Here is a 19586-nt window from a genome sequence, read left to right on the forward strand (position 1 = left end):
TCATTTCGGTACTTGCAGTCCTTTGATTTTTACTGCAAGAATGAATGTATCTGTTGTCCTTCTGCATGCAATTTTTTTTTGGGTTAAGAAGCATATTTAAACTTTCTTCAAATTAAAAAAATAAATGCGAAGTATCTAGAAGACAGCGTCTCAGAACTTACGGTACTTTGATTTTCACTACAAAAATGAAAGTATTCACCGTCCTTGATATATACACATGACAAATTAAAATACGTGTTTATATGAAATAATTTTTTGCATTCAAATAAAGATTTAGATGTATATATGTCAAAGTAAAATAAAATAGTCAATATCCTTTCAGTACTTGCGGTACTATGATTTATTTTGACTGACAAAAATAAGCTTCCATAGGTAACTTATTGTATGCATTGATGTTTATGTGTAGGAAAAAAATGCTTGTTTATACTACATACATGTACATGTACACTTTAGTGAGAAAAAGGTTGGTATCTAAAACAGTCCTCTCAGTACTTAAGGTACTTTGATTTTCATTGCAATTATGTTTTCTTAATCCTAATATAAATGAGTTTGTATGTTTTGATTTTTGTATGCAGAAAAACATGTAAACATAACCTTCATGTAATTTAAAGTAAGAAATGCCCCTTTAGTACTTTCAGTACTTTGATTTTATAAATGCAAAACGAAAGTAGCTGAAATCTAAAAAACGCGTGATCTGATTTCAAAACAAATCATATATTTGGCTATTGTGGACCTATCTCTATTATGCCTAGAAATATCTTGAAATAATTATTAAAAACAAAAAAGTCGAAAATTGACCGAAATACAAATTCACTTCCGATGCGGACAGGAAGTATCAGAAACACACGAGAAAAATTCCGGACAAAAGTCCATTTAAAATTTAGAAAATCGGCCATAACTTCGGACCGGAAGTAAATTTTTCAAAAAACGGAATTTTATATAAACTTCATATATCAACCTACTAACATGTGAAAAATTGTGAAAATCTATCTAACCATCTCTGAGTAATCGCGCTCACAAAATTTGGGAGGAATAATAATAATAATAAAAAGAAACAATACAATCACTATAAGTCTTCCGTTGTGAACGGAAGACTTAATAATAAGAAACAGAGTAAAAACAATATGTTCCCCAACTTCGTTTGGGGAACATAACTAAGCTATATGTAAATGGCAAAAAGCAAAATCTTTCTGATGCCTCAAAGCAAACGGATTTTTATGCTGTTGTAAAGATAGGAAATGAATGCACAGAGGTAGACTTCCTAAGTAAAAAGGAGAGGGAAAAACATAAATTATATAAGTACATAAAATTGTCGGCACAAATTTCTGTCACTTTAAACACTGTCTTAGCGTTCGGTATAAAAAAAACCTCGAAATCAACCAAAAGAGGTAATTTTCATCCGATATAAAATCGTCGGATCGTCTATATACACGAAAATATTCGAACGACTGTGGTCATTTCAGGTCTAAATGTTTCAGATTTTATTAACATGAGTACCTAAGGGGATGTAGATCTTTATCTTAATGAAATACCTTCTATTTCTACATAAAAAAGCAATGGTTGTAATATTAAAAGTAATTTATTAATTAGCGATTTTACTCTGTATTTTATGTTCCTTTCAATACACACTCCATTATGACGTCATCAGCATGCAGGTGTATTTAGTATACTCTTTAATTCCATGCACATCAGCTATATACCGAGAAACAGTAGCAGTCAGACCGAACAATCATATATGCAAAACTCATAATGGCACCTGATCCCCCCGTTTTGGAGGTACATGTTTCCTCTGTTGTTCCTGATTTGTATTACTGCGGTATGTAATTGACTTTTGAGCTTGAGTACTGTTCGTTATCTGCATATATTTTATTATTATACTTCTGTTAAAATGTTTCCTATATAAAGTTAAGATGGTAAAATAACTATCTTTTATAGTTCATAGCATAGCAAAGCTATACCCCGGGGTATAGTTTTTGCTATCCACCCTTGGAAAATTTTCATGCAATTTTTGCCTCCAATTTTGATTTCCAGCAATAAATCTATTGACTGATGATGTCGTAATGATTTCAGTAGCACTGTGACGTCATAAGGATTTCAGATTATTCTTGCAGTATTATCTAACTCCAAAAAAATTCAAACTTCAGCAATTATATTATACATCAGTATAATAAAACGCTTATCCACTCGCAACCAGTGAATAAGTGTATATTATAAAAATGCTATCGTTGATAGCAAAAGCATAAGAACACGTACATGTATATAAAAACAATTTCATTATAGTGACGAACTTAATTGATTTGCTCAAAAATGTTCCAATTACCATTCTCTAAACAGAAGTGCTTTATTTATCTCAGCATTATGTTCAAGACATATCACTATGATTAAAAGTCCATCACAGGTATGATTTTCTATGTGATCAGTCTGAAAATAAATGAAAACGTATTGCAGTGTAGTACAGTTATTTAATAATGTGTAAGAAAAAACTTTTCATGGGCACTGTGTTAATTCGTTTCCATAAGAACGTCTGCATTTTCCAGGAGTGACGAACTGACAAATTTCAAATGCTAATACAAGATTCGTCATCAACGCATACTTTCAGACAGAATATCCTTCCAGGAGAAATTATTTCATCACCTATGTAATACTGCTGTACTGCATTTGTCCTTTGAAGACAAAATCTTTTCTAACAAACGTCACTTCTTCGATCTGCCTTTTCATAATTAAAAGAAGTAGTTGGATACGTGACAGTAAGAGTGTTTATAATACTTATTATGTGACTGTGTGAGAAAATATGCCCATGTTACAGACGTATCATCTATTGACAATGTAGCTTTTTACATTTTTCTTTTGACGATTATTATTGAATATAAACAAATTAATTTTAAAAAGAATATTTACTTTTTTAATACCCGCTGAAAACTTTATTTATTTAAAGTTTCATTTCCTCTAATTATCATCGACTGATACATTTATTCTCTGAACTTTTCTTTATTGATATTTAAGTGTTTGCTGAAACACGTTTTTTGGTGTTTTCATACCCTCATCTAACCTTGGTTATTAAATACTGACTGAAAAGAAAACACAAAGAAACAATTAAAATCAAGAGAAAGTTCAAGGGAATTACGTCATTGAAATGTTCTCCAATTTAATTTAATTAGTTTGTTCTATATTCAGCATCAGCATTGTCATCAATATTTGACATCTTATCCAAAAACATAAAAAAGTAACATATACCCCGGTATAAGAAACCTTTCTTATGTTTTTGGTTAGATTTTTTTTTACATAAATGTCTAAAAGTAAAAAGCAGATATTATTTATTTAGTTTTCTTTAAATAAGGTTTTGATGAATGTTAATATCTTCAAAACAAATTCAAGCAAAAAATATTTTAGTAGTAAGTTTTTAAAGGTTTTTTTCATTATTTTAACAGATATTTTTACAACAGTTTTTCTCCTTAAAGACAAAAAACTCTTGAGAATGTACAAAATAAAAAATACTTGAAGTATCACGTTCCGAATGCACATGAGATTTCCACACAAAAGATTCATTTTCATTGAATATTGCAGTATTTTTTTTTTTGTTGTTGTTTTTTCTTCATGTTACCTCATGTATATCTAATATAAGGCATAATTGATTTTTTAAATTATAATTTAAACAGTATGCAAGTCAAAACAAATCAAACTCCAAGATCATGTTTTGTTTAGAAAGTGACAAACACACACACACAAACACCCTCCCTACCCTCCCTCACACACTCTATCTCAGAGAGAGAGAGAGAAGTTTAGAATTAAGACAGAATTCAATACCGGTACCTTCTCACTAAATTCTCTTGTATTTAACCTGAAGTTAATATTAAATTTATTTCATTTTATAAATATTCACATCACAACAGGTACAAAACAAAGAATTTTTCCCAAAATTTCTTTTTGCATCATATTTATTAAAAAAAATTACAGAAACAATTTTATCGTTTTTTCATTCGTCAGTAAAACAGTATATTTTATTTTTAGAAACGTAAATTGTAATCACACGCTGTAACTGTAGTTTCATCCGAACAGAGAGCTGCCTCCTCTCACCATTATTTTTGCACTCATTAGTCTATTACTGGTTTCGGATTCACAGTCCCAACCAAACGGATACCAGGGGTCGTTATAAGGTGACGTGAGGGTACATGTTGTATTACAACAGTTATGCCACCATCCGCCATACTTCACAGCTTGACAATCACAGGACTGAGGGTCAAAGTCATAGGCTCCAAAACTGAATCCTTTAAATCCCATTAACATGTCACCTAAAAATGTTACAAAAATGTTTGTAATCCTAATGAGAGAAATGAAAAAAAAATGCGTAACTTATTTCAAAAGGCAGTTGAGTATGATAGAAGTTAATTTCAATAAACAGTTATTTTTAATTTCTTTAAAATTATCATCTGAAAGTTCCATGTTGTCCATGTACATATTTCTATTCTTTTGAAGTTTCTGAGATCGAAAACTATGTTATCTTTTACTTTTTTCCGTTTGGTTTAAGTCAAATACTTTTTGTATGGAGTGTTTTAATCCAGTTTTGACTAGTCATCGTCTTACTTGCATTTCCGGAATATCCCGTCAGTGAACTAAGCTGAAACAGCTGACTGGCCCCTCTGACAATGACGTCACTGTACTCGACATACCGGTGGGTGGAGTCAGAATATGTTAACTCAATCCTAATTCCTGAGACCCAAGATGACGTAAGTGCGGATAGATATTTGTTTCCTTTAAATATTGCAAAAATAATTAAATAAAACCAGTCTATTTTTTTTTTAAACACACACACAGTTAAACTATCTTTTGAAAATTGTTTGGTTGCCCTCTTCCAACCCAAAACTCAAAAAATAAATCACCTCCAGAACATATTTTTATGCATTCCTCAAAATAGATTTTAAAATTCAGCATAAAAAAATTCCCATCCTTTTTACCTTTGTTGCAAACCAAGGGATGTGTGACCATTCCACTAGAATTTCCATTTGAGGAAATTGAAGGGACACAAAACCCATGGCTTGCAATCTACCAACCCGATTTTTCATCCTGAGTCAGGAAAGAGCAAGCACACATTTTTAAAGTAGGTCTGGTGTTCACTATTATCAAAAAGAATGTCAAATTATTCATTATACTTTGGAATTATCAATGTTCGCTGGGGACCAATGTTCGTGGTTTTCGTGGATCACACTAATTCCTGATGTATATCCCCAGGAACATAATTTTTGTCAGCATATATTTATTTATTGAATCTTTTGCATATTTAAGCTACCCATGAAATTACGTTCCAACGGACGAAATAAATTTCGCTTTCCTACGAACATTGACGCCACAAATCAAAATGATTCCACAGTATGTAAAATTATTTTCAATGCTCACCCAGCCACATCTCCGTAAAAGGTGAACCGAAACCATTCTCATACTCTGAAAATGTTCGATTAAAATTCACACGTCCGTCGTGTCTCTGTAAGACTACCTATAAATATCATGTATTTTGACATTTGAACCCTAAATTAACCTACATTTAGAAAGAAAATATCGAGAAATATCTACCCTAAAAATACAGCTCAACGAACTTTTTAAATTCACATGGTTTTAATTTTTCAAATTAAGGTCACATTGTTATAATGCAAAATTGTGTGATGTGATAACGAAATATATTTTAAAAATGATTTATAATTTAATTTTGATCATGTTCGATTACTTTAAACATAATTCACACGTAATAATTGGTAGGATTTTTATATGCTCTTGGATGATATATATGTATTTTCAGTACATTAATATTACTATTAAACAACTTCCCTTTTATTAGAACATTGACTTTTAAAACTAAAGATAATGATTTTAGAGAAGAGGCACCTATAACATGGAATATTTAATAACATAAGGGCTATGCCTCGTACTGAAACTCGATAAATTTAAGTTCTATTGCAAGAAAAATGTGACTTTAATTTGTGCGAAAAACCATGTGAGTTTAAAAAGGGTGTTTAGCTGTATATATTCAAGTATATGTTTTTAATATGGAAATAAAAATGATACTAAGAGGAATTAATTAGAATCATTAAAAGGAGAAAGTAATAATTGAAAAGTTTTGTCTCATAAAAGACACTTAAACTATAAACTTTGTTATAATAAGTATATTTAATAGCATATATATCACCCAAGGACCCCAACTATGCCTCAATAGAATTAAAAGCAGAGTTAGCAAAAATTATTTTAACAACGTATTAAAAAACAAAGCTTATTTCGGCTGACATAAGCTAGTGCATGATATAGCAAAGTTTCTAGTAAGATCTTTTTCCCATTGCTAAAGCATCAACATCTTTCGCCAGATAAAGTAAAACTCTAATTTTTTTCATTGACCTTTATATATGTATTGTCTCTATAACTTGCAATCACAAAGATTCATATACATATGCAAGCGAATGCAAGTTCTTAATTATTATTAAGTTAGTTATTAATTTAATTATCTGTATGGAAGAGGATTCTCCGTATATCAGAAATAATACACGAAATCTTAAAGTCTTACTATGTAGCCGTGTCCCTCCATCATTACACACTCCACAGTAAGATTCTCACTAGAAGATATCTGTATTTCGTACACACCACTGACATCTGTATAACTCGAGACACATTCGCAGCTGGAACAATCTTTAAAATTAAATATCAATTTATAAAATAATTTTACTTTTGTTGATTGGTGTCGATTAGTAAAACTCCAATCATTATTTTTTTTTTTTCATTGTTAATTTGAAAGAAAGTATTTTTGGACAGAAAATACTTTTTAAAAACAAACAGCATATACAACTCTAGAATTTTTTTTAAAAAGAAACGTTACAATGACTCTGCAATGAACTATCATACTTAAGTAAGAAGCAAGCACCACTCCACCAGAAGTTATTATCGTCTCACTCGTGGTTAACTCGGGTGCAATATCGTTTGTCACATCTAAAACAGTACCATGTTCAAGGCAGGCCATCACTGACGATAGTGGATCGCAGATTAATTTGATTTGATCAATCTGAAAATGATTACAGTATTTATTTGGTGATGTTGAATTATAAATACATGTAAAAGTCACATGATAATGGACAGTAATCGATCTAAAAATATAAACAATGAAAATATGTAAAGAGAGGAAAAAACCGGTCAGCTGGAAAATCCAAAGATGAGATTAAGTGCCTAGAAGAAGTAAACTTCCAAAAAAAATATGCATACCTTAAAATTTACTTTAAAAAGAAAGATTTACAAAACCAATAAGCCTTTATATTTTACATTCGGAAAATTGAAAAATTGATTTTAAATTGTTTAATATCCCATTCGAAAGGCCTGAAAATTGAAAAATTGATTTTAAATTGTTTAATATCCCATTCGAAAGGCCTGCAAATTGCACATCAAAGTACCGAGCGCTCTGCGAAATAATGGTTGCTTTTGTCATGTTTATCGACTTATCCTTTCTTAAGTCTATCGCGTTAGGTACCGAAAGCCTTCCGATGAATAAGTGAGCGCTCTACAGAGTGACTTTTTTTTAGAATATAAAAGTTTATTTTTTTCTCTTTTGCAAGGGTTTTATGTGAAAATGATGAATATAAAGAACAGTGATTGACTCAAACAATTCATAAAAAATACAAAGATGCAAAGAGGGCATAAAATACAGATCCCTGGAAATTCCACAGGTGCTTCGGATGAGTTGACCGACACAATTAAATAACAATATGTGTACATTTATCTTTTCCGGATATATAAACCTTTGCATTTTAAATTAAAGTAAAATAAAACCTTTTCATAGTGGCCACATTGTGTAAAAATGTTTCCCGGTGCTGTTACTCCTCCATTAGAGAGTCTGCATTTTCCTTCTGGTTCAACCTGACAAATATCGAATCCAGTGCAAGACTTTTCGTGGACACAGACCCTGGGACAGAATCCCCTTAGGTTCTCTCCGTCTGCTGGGGATAATTCTTTTATCACATGTGCATCAGTGTCATGTTGTACATAACCTTTAAAGGCAAAGTTCTGCTTGATAACATAAACACTTGCAACAAGGCTGAAAAGAGGAATGAGAAATGCAAGTGTTGCTGCAAGCATTGTGGTCTGCTTGCTTCAAAGATTAAAAGAAAGATTATTTTAAAATTGCTGAAGTTATATAATCGTTGACACAGTGAACCTTGAAATTGTGTTTAATGAATGGTGCAGTAATATTAATTAACGCTTATTTTATTCATTGTGTCAACGTTTGCAATGACAACAATTAGAAAACAAAAATAAATACAGAATGATAAATATGTATATTTACAATAATCGTGTCGACAATAATTGGTGTTTCTTTTTTCCAATAATCGTAAGCTCTTTAACAAAGACCAGCTTTTTAAATTGATCTCTTGTTTAAAAAACATTTTCTTACATGAATATTCAATCATCGGAAAGTAAAATAATAAACTTACAATGCTCCTTTCTTGTAATTAGTGCTGATTCAAAATTCTTTCGATCAAGATTATTTAACAGACTAATAAAATAAATATCATGGCAGTATTTAAATCAATATTTAGTGATAATTTTAACTGAAACAAATGTAACAAATTAATAATGCGTCCATTTGTTTTTCTACGAGGCTCATACAAAAAAAACGTAGACTGTGTTCCCCATCGTCATATTATTATTACAAGATGATAGATGAACACACTATTGTAAATAAGAACATTTATTTTGTCGAAGTGTGAAGTTTTATTCCATTTGATTAAATAGAACTCATTCTAGCCAATTTTTAAAGCAGCATGTTTTGTTACCACGGAGCACGGTTAACCAACACTGTAACGTCAAAAACAATGCCGAGAAAGTTTCTCAAAATTACTCTGCTTTTTAATTTCATATACGGTTTGTAGCGTCTTCTCCATTCATAAAAACGTATCTATAACACGTAACACCTAGTTTGCTAACAATTGTGCAAATAGCTTGAACTAGGTTGTCAGTGTTTTCAAATTCTTTACCGCGTACATTTAACTCGATTAGTTCCGCAACAGCGAAAAGCACATCACGTTTAATGACGTTCCTAACTCTTTTGACAAGATTTTTAACTAAAACCTGTTTCTTTGCAGACCATCCATCGTCCGATTCAAACTCGCTACCACTCAAAAATTGTATTTTCCATATTTATACAAATACTTGGCTTATTTTCATATATTTCCTGGTTTGTATAGAATTTTTTAAGTTTGTTAAAGAAGTGTCCCGAATGCAAAGCAAAATTTTATCGCTACTCGCTGCTCCGTGACGTCCTCCTACATGAACGTCATGTTTTTTTGCAATTTTTAATCAAGTCCATATGTGTTTAGAAACTGATATCTTTTAAACGGAGCGGTATATTACATTACCTGATAGCATCCTAAGTAATACAGCAAGACTAAATTTAAACATGTAATTTGAATTTCGTTTCAGCTCCATTTATTAGAGGTGTGGCTTTAGATACTATAAAGTGAAAATTAGTAAATTATTCAATTTTGACGTTGCTCCGTATTTATTTTTTGAATCTTTTGCATATTTAAGCTATCTATGAAATTACGATCCAACGGACGAAATAAATTTCCAAATGGTTTTTTCATGGTTTCTCGTCAAATGCAACCGTCTTTGTGTCTATTCATTTCCAAGCATCATTTTGCCGTGCCTTCTTTCAGAAACAGTGCAGTTCATGTAATGCCTGTATTTTCTGTACATTAATATTACTATTAAACAACTTCCCTTTTATTAGAACATTGATTTTTAAAACTAAAGATAATGATTTTAGAGAAGAGGCACCTATAACATGGAATATTTAATAACATAAGGGCTATGCCTCGTACTGAAACTCGATAAATTTAAGTTTTACTTGCAAAAATTTAAATTTTCCAACTGACCACCCTTGTAAAGGGAACAAAGTAAAATAAAATCAAGTTCTATTTGTCGTATTAATTCTCCGGCCAATTTTTCCAAACATAAAATGATTATTCCTTGTACACTATTAAGTAAAAGGGAATTTTGCAACAAAATGAATGGCATTGATTAGGAAAAACAATGACAACCATTCTAAGTTGAAATATATTATTAAAGATAAAGCAACTTGGAATAATAATTTTGACAATTTATTGGTGCGAAATATCTAATCAAGCGCAAAAATACTGAACTGTCATCTCTTTTTAATTGCATTTCTTGGACAAACTGGCTACAAAATATACAAATGGTATCATGAGTAGAAACGACCCGACTTTAATTATCAGTGCAATTTTGAAAAAAAAATTATGTTATTATAAAAATGTTATTTTTCAAAGCAAATCTTCGAAAAAAATAATAAAACAGATATAAAGCACATGTATTATCATCAATTAAATGGAGAAGATAGATTGAGGTATTACATAGCCAAAATGTTTATTCTTGATGAGTATTCATGAATCTTTTTCGGATTTCTATGTGACAAAATGATTTTGACACGTGGAGATAACAAACCCTTTGTCGTTCGCACCTAAGCTTAACATTCAGAACATAATCTACTAGTCCTACATTTTTTTTATCAAAGCAATTTATTTTTTGCACAGATTGTTCATATTCTTTACACTCCCAACACAAATCAAAGTACTGAAAGTACTGGGAAGCGCTAAGCAGGGTTCAATATGAAATTCATCGGAATTTAAATTCCATTCCTTATTACATTGGAAAAAGAATATGTAATATTTTGATGGTGCGACCGTTGGGGGGGCCTCAGTTGTTTAATTGAAATAAACCCGGCTCTTGAATCCCTTCACTGTGACGTTAAATAACATCGAATGTAAGTAGTATTAAAATAACAAAGTAAAAAAAAATGCACAAAAAAAATAACAAGGAGAATCTGATTTACTGTCTCTGTGCAATTTTTATATAAGCAAGTGAAATACTTTTTTAACCTTTGTTTGTCGCACCATAGAGCAGTAAACAGTTACCCGTCCGGAGAACAAGCTTACTTGTGTTGCATGTGGGTCCAGGTTTCTGCGATCAATGTTTCAGTTCAATTTTTCTTCTGACTCGTCTCATTTCAGATTATGTATATAGCTCTACATTAGCTGCAAAGTTAGTTTTTTTTAATTTTGACAATTTTATATTTTAGTTAGAGACAATTTATATACCCCGGTATGACAATTTTGAATACTTGAGTACCAAAATAAAATGATGATATTCTTCTCTTGAATGTTAATTGGAGAACACAAAACCTTCTAATGATAATTTTTAACAATAAATCATTCCGCTCTCAAGAATATGAAAAAGAACATTTATTTCTTCGTACTGAAGTTCAAAATTGGCTGTCGGCGACCGTGACTTCATTTGTTATTATCGGCCGCAGGAGTGATCGATCTATTGGCAGTTGTGTTTGAAAGTGCACAGAGAAATGAGATATTTCTTAATTGTTCCATTTAAAACATCCTTAATGATAACATATATTAGGAATATGAATAAAAGATATTTAAAATGGCTTTATATTTTGTTTGAACTGGGTTTTTTTAGTATCTTTTAACTTTTTCTCCTCTTCATAAATATTTATAAAATTTTAATTTTATATAAGGTTTTACAAGAAAAATCCTTTCCTAGCATGGGAGCTTGTAATTATAAGATATACACGCAATCATTACAAGTGTCTGGGTATATAAATAATGCATAAACATTAGACTTTTAAATTTTGTTTTGAATATGCTACCGTTGAACATAATTTTAAAAAAATATTTCACATTATTGTGATGTCAATCCCCCACCGTGCAGCACGTCGCTATCATGTAACAAAAATCCCCGAAGACTTTACTTAATTTTTTCCAGATTACATTGCTATATATCAATTTTGGGTATAAGAATATTGCATTTTTCTTTTTGTCATTTGATGAAAAATCATTCTTTTCCTTCATGTATGATTCTCACGCACATGAATTATAATTTATTTGTACCGAAAATTAAAAAGTTTGGCCATTCTGTTTCTCGTGTAATATTTGAAGCTGCTTTGTCAACATTTCTTTTTAAAATAAAAAAAGGTAAATCAGATACTCTTCTACTTCGAAATAACAATATTTCATATTAAAATTTGTGAGTATTTTCCTTGAACTCTTTTTGGTGGAAATACTTTATAATGCTTCGGATTTTTTTCACTGTCATGCAAAACATGCTGACTAGAATGAAAAAGCCACAAAACCCAAGCGTTCAGTGAAAAAGAATTTTTTGCATCAAAATATTTTGTTACAGATATAAAGACTACAAAACAAGTATAGACTATCTGTATAAATGCGTTCAAGTTTTTGCTACTAATGGATAATGAGATGCTGTGAAATCATTATCATGGATAGCTCTCTACATGATGCAAGTTTGATAATAAAAAGGCCCGTTTGTATTTACATTGTTTTGAAATAAAGGCCCAGAAGAGAGCGTGAAAAATTAGGTTATGAAGATACAAACTGAAGATGCAAACTATATATAGAACCTAGTTAAATAATTTTTAATATGGAATTGTACTACTAAAAGATTTTGTTCCCATCTGAATTTTTAATATTTACATTTCCGGGATGTAATTACAAATTGTAAATGTAATTTATTTCCCCATCAATGTATTGGCGTGGTTCCAAAAAAAAAAAAAACACGTGCAGGGCAGTACAAACAGCCAGTCAGAAGCAGGGCTTGGAGCACGTGGATTGGCGGAATCAAAGAATGTAAATATAAGGAATAACTGTCTTATTTTTCAATTTCATGAAGATGATCAATCGATTGGCTTGCGTGATAATTTTATGCATAAACGCCTTCGGCATTTATGAAAATTATCGCTCAAGCCAATCGATTGATCACATCATGAAATCGAAAAATAAGACAGTTATCCCTTAAATACTTGTTGAACTTTTAATAAGAATTTTAAATACACGTTAAATCACAACGTAGCATTACATATTATGAAATGTTTACGGTACTTGTATCAATATATCAACATAAAGGGTCAGATTTGTGACATAATTGGTGTTTGCCAGTACTTATTAATATGCACCATATTGCTCGGAGATAAGAACAAAATGTAGAAAAGAACACTAACGCAGGATTTCCGTACATATGAAAGTTAATATCGGCTGTACTAATTAACACCTACTATAACTCCTACACTAGGTAGCCGACAGAGGGTCGGGGATTTCAGTCGTTTAGACGACTCAGTAGAGTTATATAATTTGCTCAGTCGCGCTATATTTTGTAGGCTGTCTTCGCGCTTAAAAATGTATCACTCCGCGTAATAGAGTTCGTCATTTTGAAATCGAATACAATATACATTTATTTTTAAAAAAAATATAATCACCTTTAAAAAGAACCATATATTACTCCACGGAGATATTTTAGGTCAACAATATGTAGAACCCCATTTGTTTACATAATTATATATGGCACGCCAAATTCACAAAAATGAGATAATCATAGTTTCACAGTCGATAAACTAGGTTTATCGGTTGTAAACTATAGTTTACGGACTGTAAACTATAGTTAACAACGTTAATCTATATTTTACATCTGTAAACCATAGTTAACGCGATAATCTATGTTTCACAGCCGTAAACTATACTTAACACCGAAAACAATCATTTGCGATTGCAAAACATAGATTATCTGATAAATACAGTTTCACAATTTGTAAACTATAGTTTACAAACCGTTAACTATAGTTAACGATCTGATAAATATAGTTTCACGATTTGTGAAACTATGATGAACAACTCTTAACTATAGTTTACGATTGTAAACTATAGTTTACAAACGTGAATCTATGTTTATCAACAAAATCTATTGTTAACCTTTAATTACAGACAGATAAACTTAGATTATCATTCGTACACTATAGTTAACATTCGTTAAATATAGTTTTACAGATGAAAACTATACTTAACGAATCGTTAACTATACTTAACGAATCGTTAACTATAGTTTACGGTTTGTAAACTATAGTTTACAGTCGATAAACCTAGTTTATCAATTGTGAAACTAGGTTTATCTCATTTTTGTGAATTTGGCGTGCCATAATTATATCATTATTTATAGAGGGCGCGTTAGGGTGCGTTCAAGATCTTAGTGCTAGATGGATTTTAAGTACAGATACGAATTTCGAACAAGAATTTTGCTAGCCTATCAGCCACGTAAAGAATATGTATTATAAATATTTATGCTTACTTTGATATCCTGCAATCCTACTTGCATAATACTTTGCATCTCGCGACATGCTGTATATATACATGTACTAACCGAAGGAATTTTCTTCATCTAAACGTAATATCTTACCCATTCAATTTTTGCATGCCCCCCCCCCCCCATATAATATTAGTTATAAATGAAATGACTGTATAATAGAATTAACACCTTACTGGTAGGCGAGCTGTCTTTTCAAAACAACATAGCATATATTAAACTGCGCATAGGTTTACTAACGACTATGGTATTGAACGCAGCCGTGATATATATGGTCAGTAGAGGTCGTTGATTAAAAGATCATGAAAATCCTCATGGAATCTGAAGACACCCTAGTAAGCACTTGCGCATGCGCTCTTAGCGCTTAAAAAGTACTACAGTACTTTTTCATAATATCTTTTGGGAAAAATAACAAATACATGGAAAGGGAAATAAACAAAGCTACATGTATACAAAAATAACATTATTGCAATAGTGTTTTTTAAATATTTATTTAACCAATGGATAACAAAATGTTATTATTTAAGAATAATTTTGTCAAACCTTTAATAAAGAATAACACCTCAATTCTCCTCATTTCTAACACAACCATAAATAGACCGGTCGCTTCTGCGGCCGAAAACAAGAAGAACAAAATTTCTCAAGAGGTTCCTGCATGTAAATATGCAGAAAACTACAGAACTCAACTTATAATTCAGAAAGATTAGCAAATATCAGAAAATTTAACTAGTCAAATCTGATCATCATCTTCGCACTCAGTAACCGTGCATTAGCTTCGACTTCAGAAGCACAGTCCCATCCAAAATAATAAGGACTGCCGTTGTAAGGTGACGTCAAACTACACGTGGTATTACAGGAGTGCTCACACCACCATCCACCAGACGCCAAGATCGGACAGCCACATCGTCCAGAATCGTAGTCATTTGCTCCAAAGCGTCGTCCATCTAAATATGACATCATGTCACCTAAAATATACGTTATAAATATTACTATACCCCCGCTTGAAAGTGGGAGGGTATATAGTGATCGGGTGTCCGTCCGTCTGTCTGTACGTCCACTCTTCCTTCCGTACAGGTGAATTCCAATGTGAATATTAATTGTGTTTTATTAAGAAACCATACAAGATGAATTAGATCTTACTTATTTTAACTAAAAATTATCATATTCTAAACTACACAACGGAAACCACTAAAACAGCTTAATTCCCTTTACGAATTTACGCTTGAAATGATTCTTACTTGTATTTCCAGAAAAATCATGAATGTGGAGATAATAATTATAGCGGGGATGTAGAACCTGAATATGCCCATACTCAACATCTACAACACTAGAATTGGAGTATGTTAACTCAATTCTCAAAATTGACCATCGATAACTTGTAAGGAAATGAATGTATTTGTTCCCTGTAAAAATGAAAGTAACAAGAATTGAAATGAAATATGACTTAACTTTAAATAAGATATAATTATAATAAAGCATAAAAAATTACAGTGTTATTTTACAACATTTAAACTCACGAGAAAGTATAATTTAATCATATACGTACCTAGCCACATTTCAGTGTTCGGTGATCCGAAGCCACTTTCATATTCACCATAACTTCTATTAAAATCTACTTTACCATTACGTCGACTAAGTATCACCTAAAATAAGTTTCAAATAGTTAGATGTGATAAAGAAATGCAACTTATTTTTTTAATTTTTAGCGCACCTGAGCTGAAAACGCAAGTGAGCTTTTCTGATCACATTTTGTCTGTCCGTCTGCCTTTCTGTATTACACAAGCTTTTAACATTTTCGGCTTCTTCCCTGGAACCACTGGGCCAATTTCAACCAAACTTGCCACAAAGTATTCTTTGAAAAAGGGGATTCCAATTTGTCCAAATGAAGGGCCAAGGGGAGATATTTAAGGAATAGTGAAATTTTGGTGTCATGTTTTAAAAATCTTCTGCTCAAGAACAACTTAGTCTTGAAAAATGAATCTAACGTGGAAGCATAGTCAGGTAGTGTAGATTCAAACTCAAAGCATGACCCCGGTGGTAGGGCGGGCGACAATGGACGATCCAAGTTTTATATAGGAATATACAGGGAAAAACTTTTTTAAAAAATTCTTCTCAAGAACAACAAAGCCATGATTGGTTATATTTATATGAAAGCATCCTCAGGTAGTGTAGATTCAAATTATGCCCCCCCCCCCCCTCCCCCCGAGAGTAGGGTGAAGCCACAATGAAAGATCAAAATTAAACAAAGGAATTTATAGAAAAAAATCTTTAAATAACTTTTACTCAAGAACAACTTGGTCTTGAAATATGAAACTAATGTGGAAGCATCCTCAGGTAGTGTAGATTCAAGTTAGTTCATATTATGACCCCTGAAAGTTGAGTGAGGCCTAAAGGAAATTTTCCAACTTACAGGAGAAAGAGTCACAGCAAGTCAAAGAAATATGTAAGCATTTTTCGTTAATGTAGATACAATTTAAATCAAATCATACCCTCACCCTACCCCCGTTTTAGGTTTGGACCATTTATGTATTAAAGCTTTTCAATACTGTGCTCAGGTGAGCGAATTGGCCCATGGGTCTCGTTTAATTTGTTCTTTGTCTATTCTTATCTTATTCCCCGAAATATTAAAATTCATCTTATTCAAAACAAAAAAAGAACAAGAAAACCAGAACAAACAAGAGGCCCAAGATAACCCTATTGTTCTTCATCAGCAGATTTTTCTATTATATATTCCTATGTAGAGACTTTATTCCTTTTATCCGCCCCCTTTTCAATATCTCTATAGACAAAGCATCACCCTATCCCTCAATGTCACGATTTGAACAATTTGGAAACCTCACTGCCTAAAATATTTAAGGAATCGCTGTCTAGTTAGTATAGTATGCCAGGGCATCAACGATAGTGGGAAACATGGGAAAATTTGCATAACGGGCAAAGCTCGTTTTGCATAAATCATCCCATGTTTCCCACTATTGTTGATGTCCCTGGCATACTACACTAACTAGAACGTGATTCCTTATATTTCCATTTCATTGTAAAATAAAATTGTAGATTTAGATTTTAAAAATGTAGACATAGATTTAAATTACACGAGGACTCCCATGTCAATTTTGATAGTTCTTGCCCACTGAAGTCAAACACAAAGGCAGCCACACGAGATTTACATGCATACTTGGTCTCCTTAGCGTCAGATACAGAGACAGATGGGCACGAGATTTGCATGCATAGTAGGCATCCTTAGCTCCTGACCTATCGGCCTCTAATCTATATCAATAAGCTTTATCGAGACTTTGCTGTTCTATAATAGAAAATTTTTGAAAATGTTTTCCTATCTTCCTAAGTAGATCTCCGTGGACGCCGGACAAGTTGTGATCATCTAAATGGAACTGAAAAGAACTAGAATGGATTAGCTGGGAAAACCCTTTACCATGTCTTCTGCCAATACGTGTATTATTCATATATCTTTCATGCTCTTTGGAACTCTCTTCGGAACCCAAATGATAGTATATTTTTTTAAATAATAAAATATGTTGGTTTACCTACCGTGTAAGAGTGCCCATCCAATAGAACACACTCAACTGTAACGAAGGCACCAACCATTTTAACCTCATATATTCCACTAATATTTGTATATCCCAAAACGCAATCACAGTCTGAACACTCTGAATAATAGTAAAGAAAACAAGATGTGTTTTTGAAACACTGATGCCCCGTAAAGCAACATAGCGAAGATTAAACTTCTTAAATGCAAATAAAATATGTTGGTACCCAAAGTAAGATCTTCTCTCAATGAATACATTGTGAAACATGAAGCCATAGCACCAGCACCTGCTCAAAACTTATGGCCAAGGATAACTTTTTGGAAGATCGGTCAAAGTCAAAGGGTCAAAGTTGTTGGTTTCCAAAGAAAGGTTTTGTCACAAGGATTAAATATGTTATGTATGAAAGCCCTAACCATTCAAATGTCATGGCCGAGGTTAAAGTTTTGAGAAAAAAATAGGTCAAACTCTAAGGTCAAGGTCAAAGGGTTAAAGTTGTTGGTATCCATTGAAATGTCCTCTCACAGGGATTAAATATAAGAAGTATGAAAGCCCTGACCTAATCGTTCAAAAGTTATGTCCAAGTTAAAGTTTTTAAAAAATAGCCCAAACTCCAAGGTTAAAGTTTTTGGTATCCAATGAAAGGTCTTGTCACAAAGATTACATATATGAAGGACGAAATCCCTAGCCCTTACCGCTCAAAAGTTATGGGCGAGTTTTAAGTTTTTTTTTAAAGTAAGTAAATCTCCAAGTTCAAAAGGATAGAGTTGTTGGTATCCCATGAAAGTTCTTGTCACAAAAAAATACATATGTGAAATATGGAAGTCCTAGTATCTACCGTTCAAAAGTCACGGCAAAATTAAAAGCTTATAATTTTTGTGTAAAAGTGAGTCCAACTCCAAGGTCAATGTCAAAATTTCATATTTGGTGGTACTCAAAGAAAGGTCTTGTCACATGGAATACACATGTAAAATATGAAAGTCATAGCTCCACTTAATCGAAAGTTTTATGGGCTAGGTTAAAGTTTTCGCAGACAAACAGATAGACAGACAGACGGACACGACAAAAACTATATACCCCCGAATCTTCGATTATAAAATAATTATTCAAAATAATGGGGTTTTTTCTTTAAAGATTTATACTGTTACAACAGCATACCTACATACATGTTCATCAAAGGATTTCAAAAAATAGTGCGAGTAAATATGATAATATATGAATAAAATCATATGAATGAAATAAGTATTCTTTCATTTATAAAAATTAATTGCCACAGTGTCTCTTTTTTTTAAATACCTGGATACAGTCCTAGACATGTTTTATCGACGGACGCACTGCTGCAGAATCGGGAATACTGTCGAATCTACGGAGAAAAGGCAAAACAAAACTTCTACCTTCAAAATTATTATACCAATGCATGTACAACAACCATAGAGGAAAAATTTATCTGACTCTGTACATGAATACATAAATTATAGTAGCCATATAATTTTCATATAGAGAAACGCATATGCAAATGTAAATTTACCACCCACCCCCACCCCAAAAAAGGCGGAAAATCTGTGTTCCCTCTAGTTATAGAAGAAAATCAAACTGAAGAAGGAATAGTAAAATCCTTAAGCCTTAATCAAGCCGACTTACGTTTCGGAAATATCGGCAATGTCCTTGGCTTTTTGTAGGTGGCATAGCGTTTGACAGCCTACAGCTTTGCTGTGAATTTACATCACAGATTTCAAAACCTGAGCAGGCGTTTTCATGGACACAGACTCCGGAACAAAACCCCATCATGTTTTGTTCGCTTGCTTTGGATAATTCCTGTAATACATGTTGATTTTCGCCATGATG

At 32.1% G+C, this 19586-nt stretch overlaps 1 protein-coding gene across 1 annotated transcript; it reads right to left on the bottom strand.

The window, feature by feature from the left end:
- Positions 1-4016: 4016 nt before the first annotated feature.
- On the bottom strand, positions 4017-17802 carry LOC134253951 (angiopoietin-2-like). The gene is made up of 10 exons (XM_062736527.1): positions 17746-17802; positions 15749-15845; positions 15441-15605; positions 14966-15167; positions 7795-8059; positions 6880-7036; positions 6545-6666; positions 5392-5488; positions 4582-4749; positions 4017-4289 (listed from the first exon to the last, which is right to left on the bottom strand). The coding sequence occupies exons 1-10, from the start codon at positions 17800-17802 to the stop codon at positions 4045-4047; spliced, it is 1575 nt and encodes a 524-aa protein (XP_062592511.1). The 3' UTR covers positions 4017-4044.
- Positions 17803-19586: the final 1784 nt, after the last annotated feature.

The sequence above is a fragment of the Saccostrea cucullata genome, unplaced genomic scaffold (assembly GCF_032062105.1).
Source record: "Saccostrea cucullata isolate Sc308-1 unplaced genomic scaffold, CSIRO_AGI_Scuc_v1 ctg194, whole genome shotgun sequence".
NCBI lineage: Eukaryota > Metazoa > Mollusca > Bivalvia > Ostreida > Ostreidae > Saccostrea > Saccostrea cuccullata.

Excerpts from the sequence above, each read along its gene's own strand:
- LOC134253951 (XM_062736527.1), bottom strand. The coding sequence starts at position 17,802 with ATGGTTGGTGCCTTCGTTACAGTTGAGTGTGTTCTATTGGATGGGCAC. Across the intron at positions 15,168-15,440 it reads TGATTTTTCTGGAAATACAA|GTGACATGATGTCATATTTA; the intron begins GTAAGAATCATT and ends CGTATATTTTAG. Across the intron at positions 4,290-4,581 it reads GGGATATTCCGGAAATGCAA|GTGACATGTTAATGGGATTT; the intron begins GTAAGACGATGA and ends TAACATTTTTAG.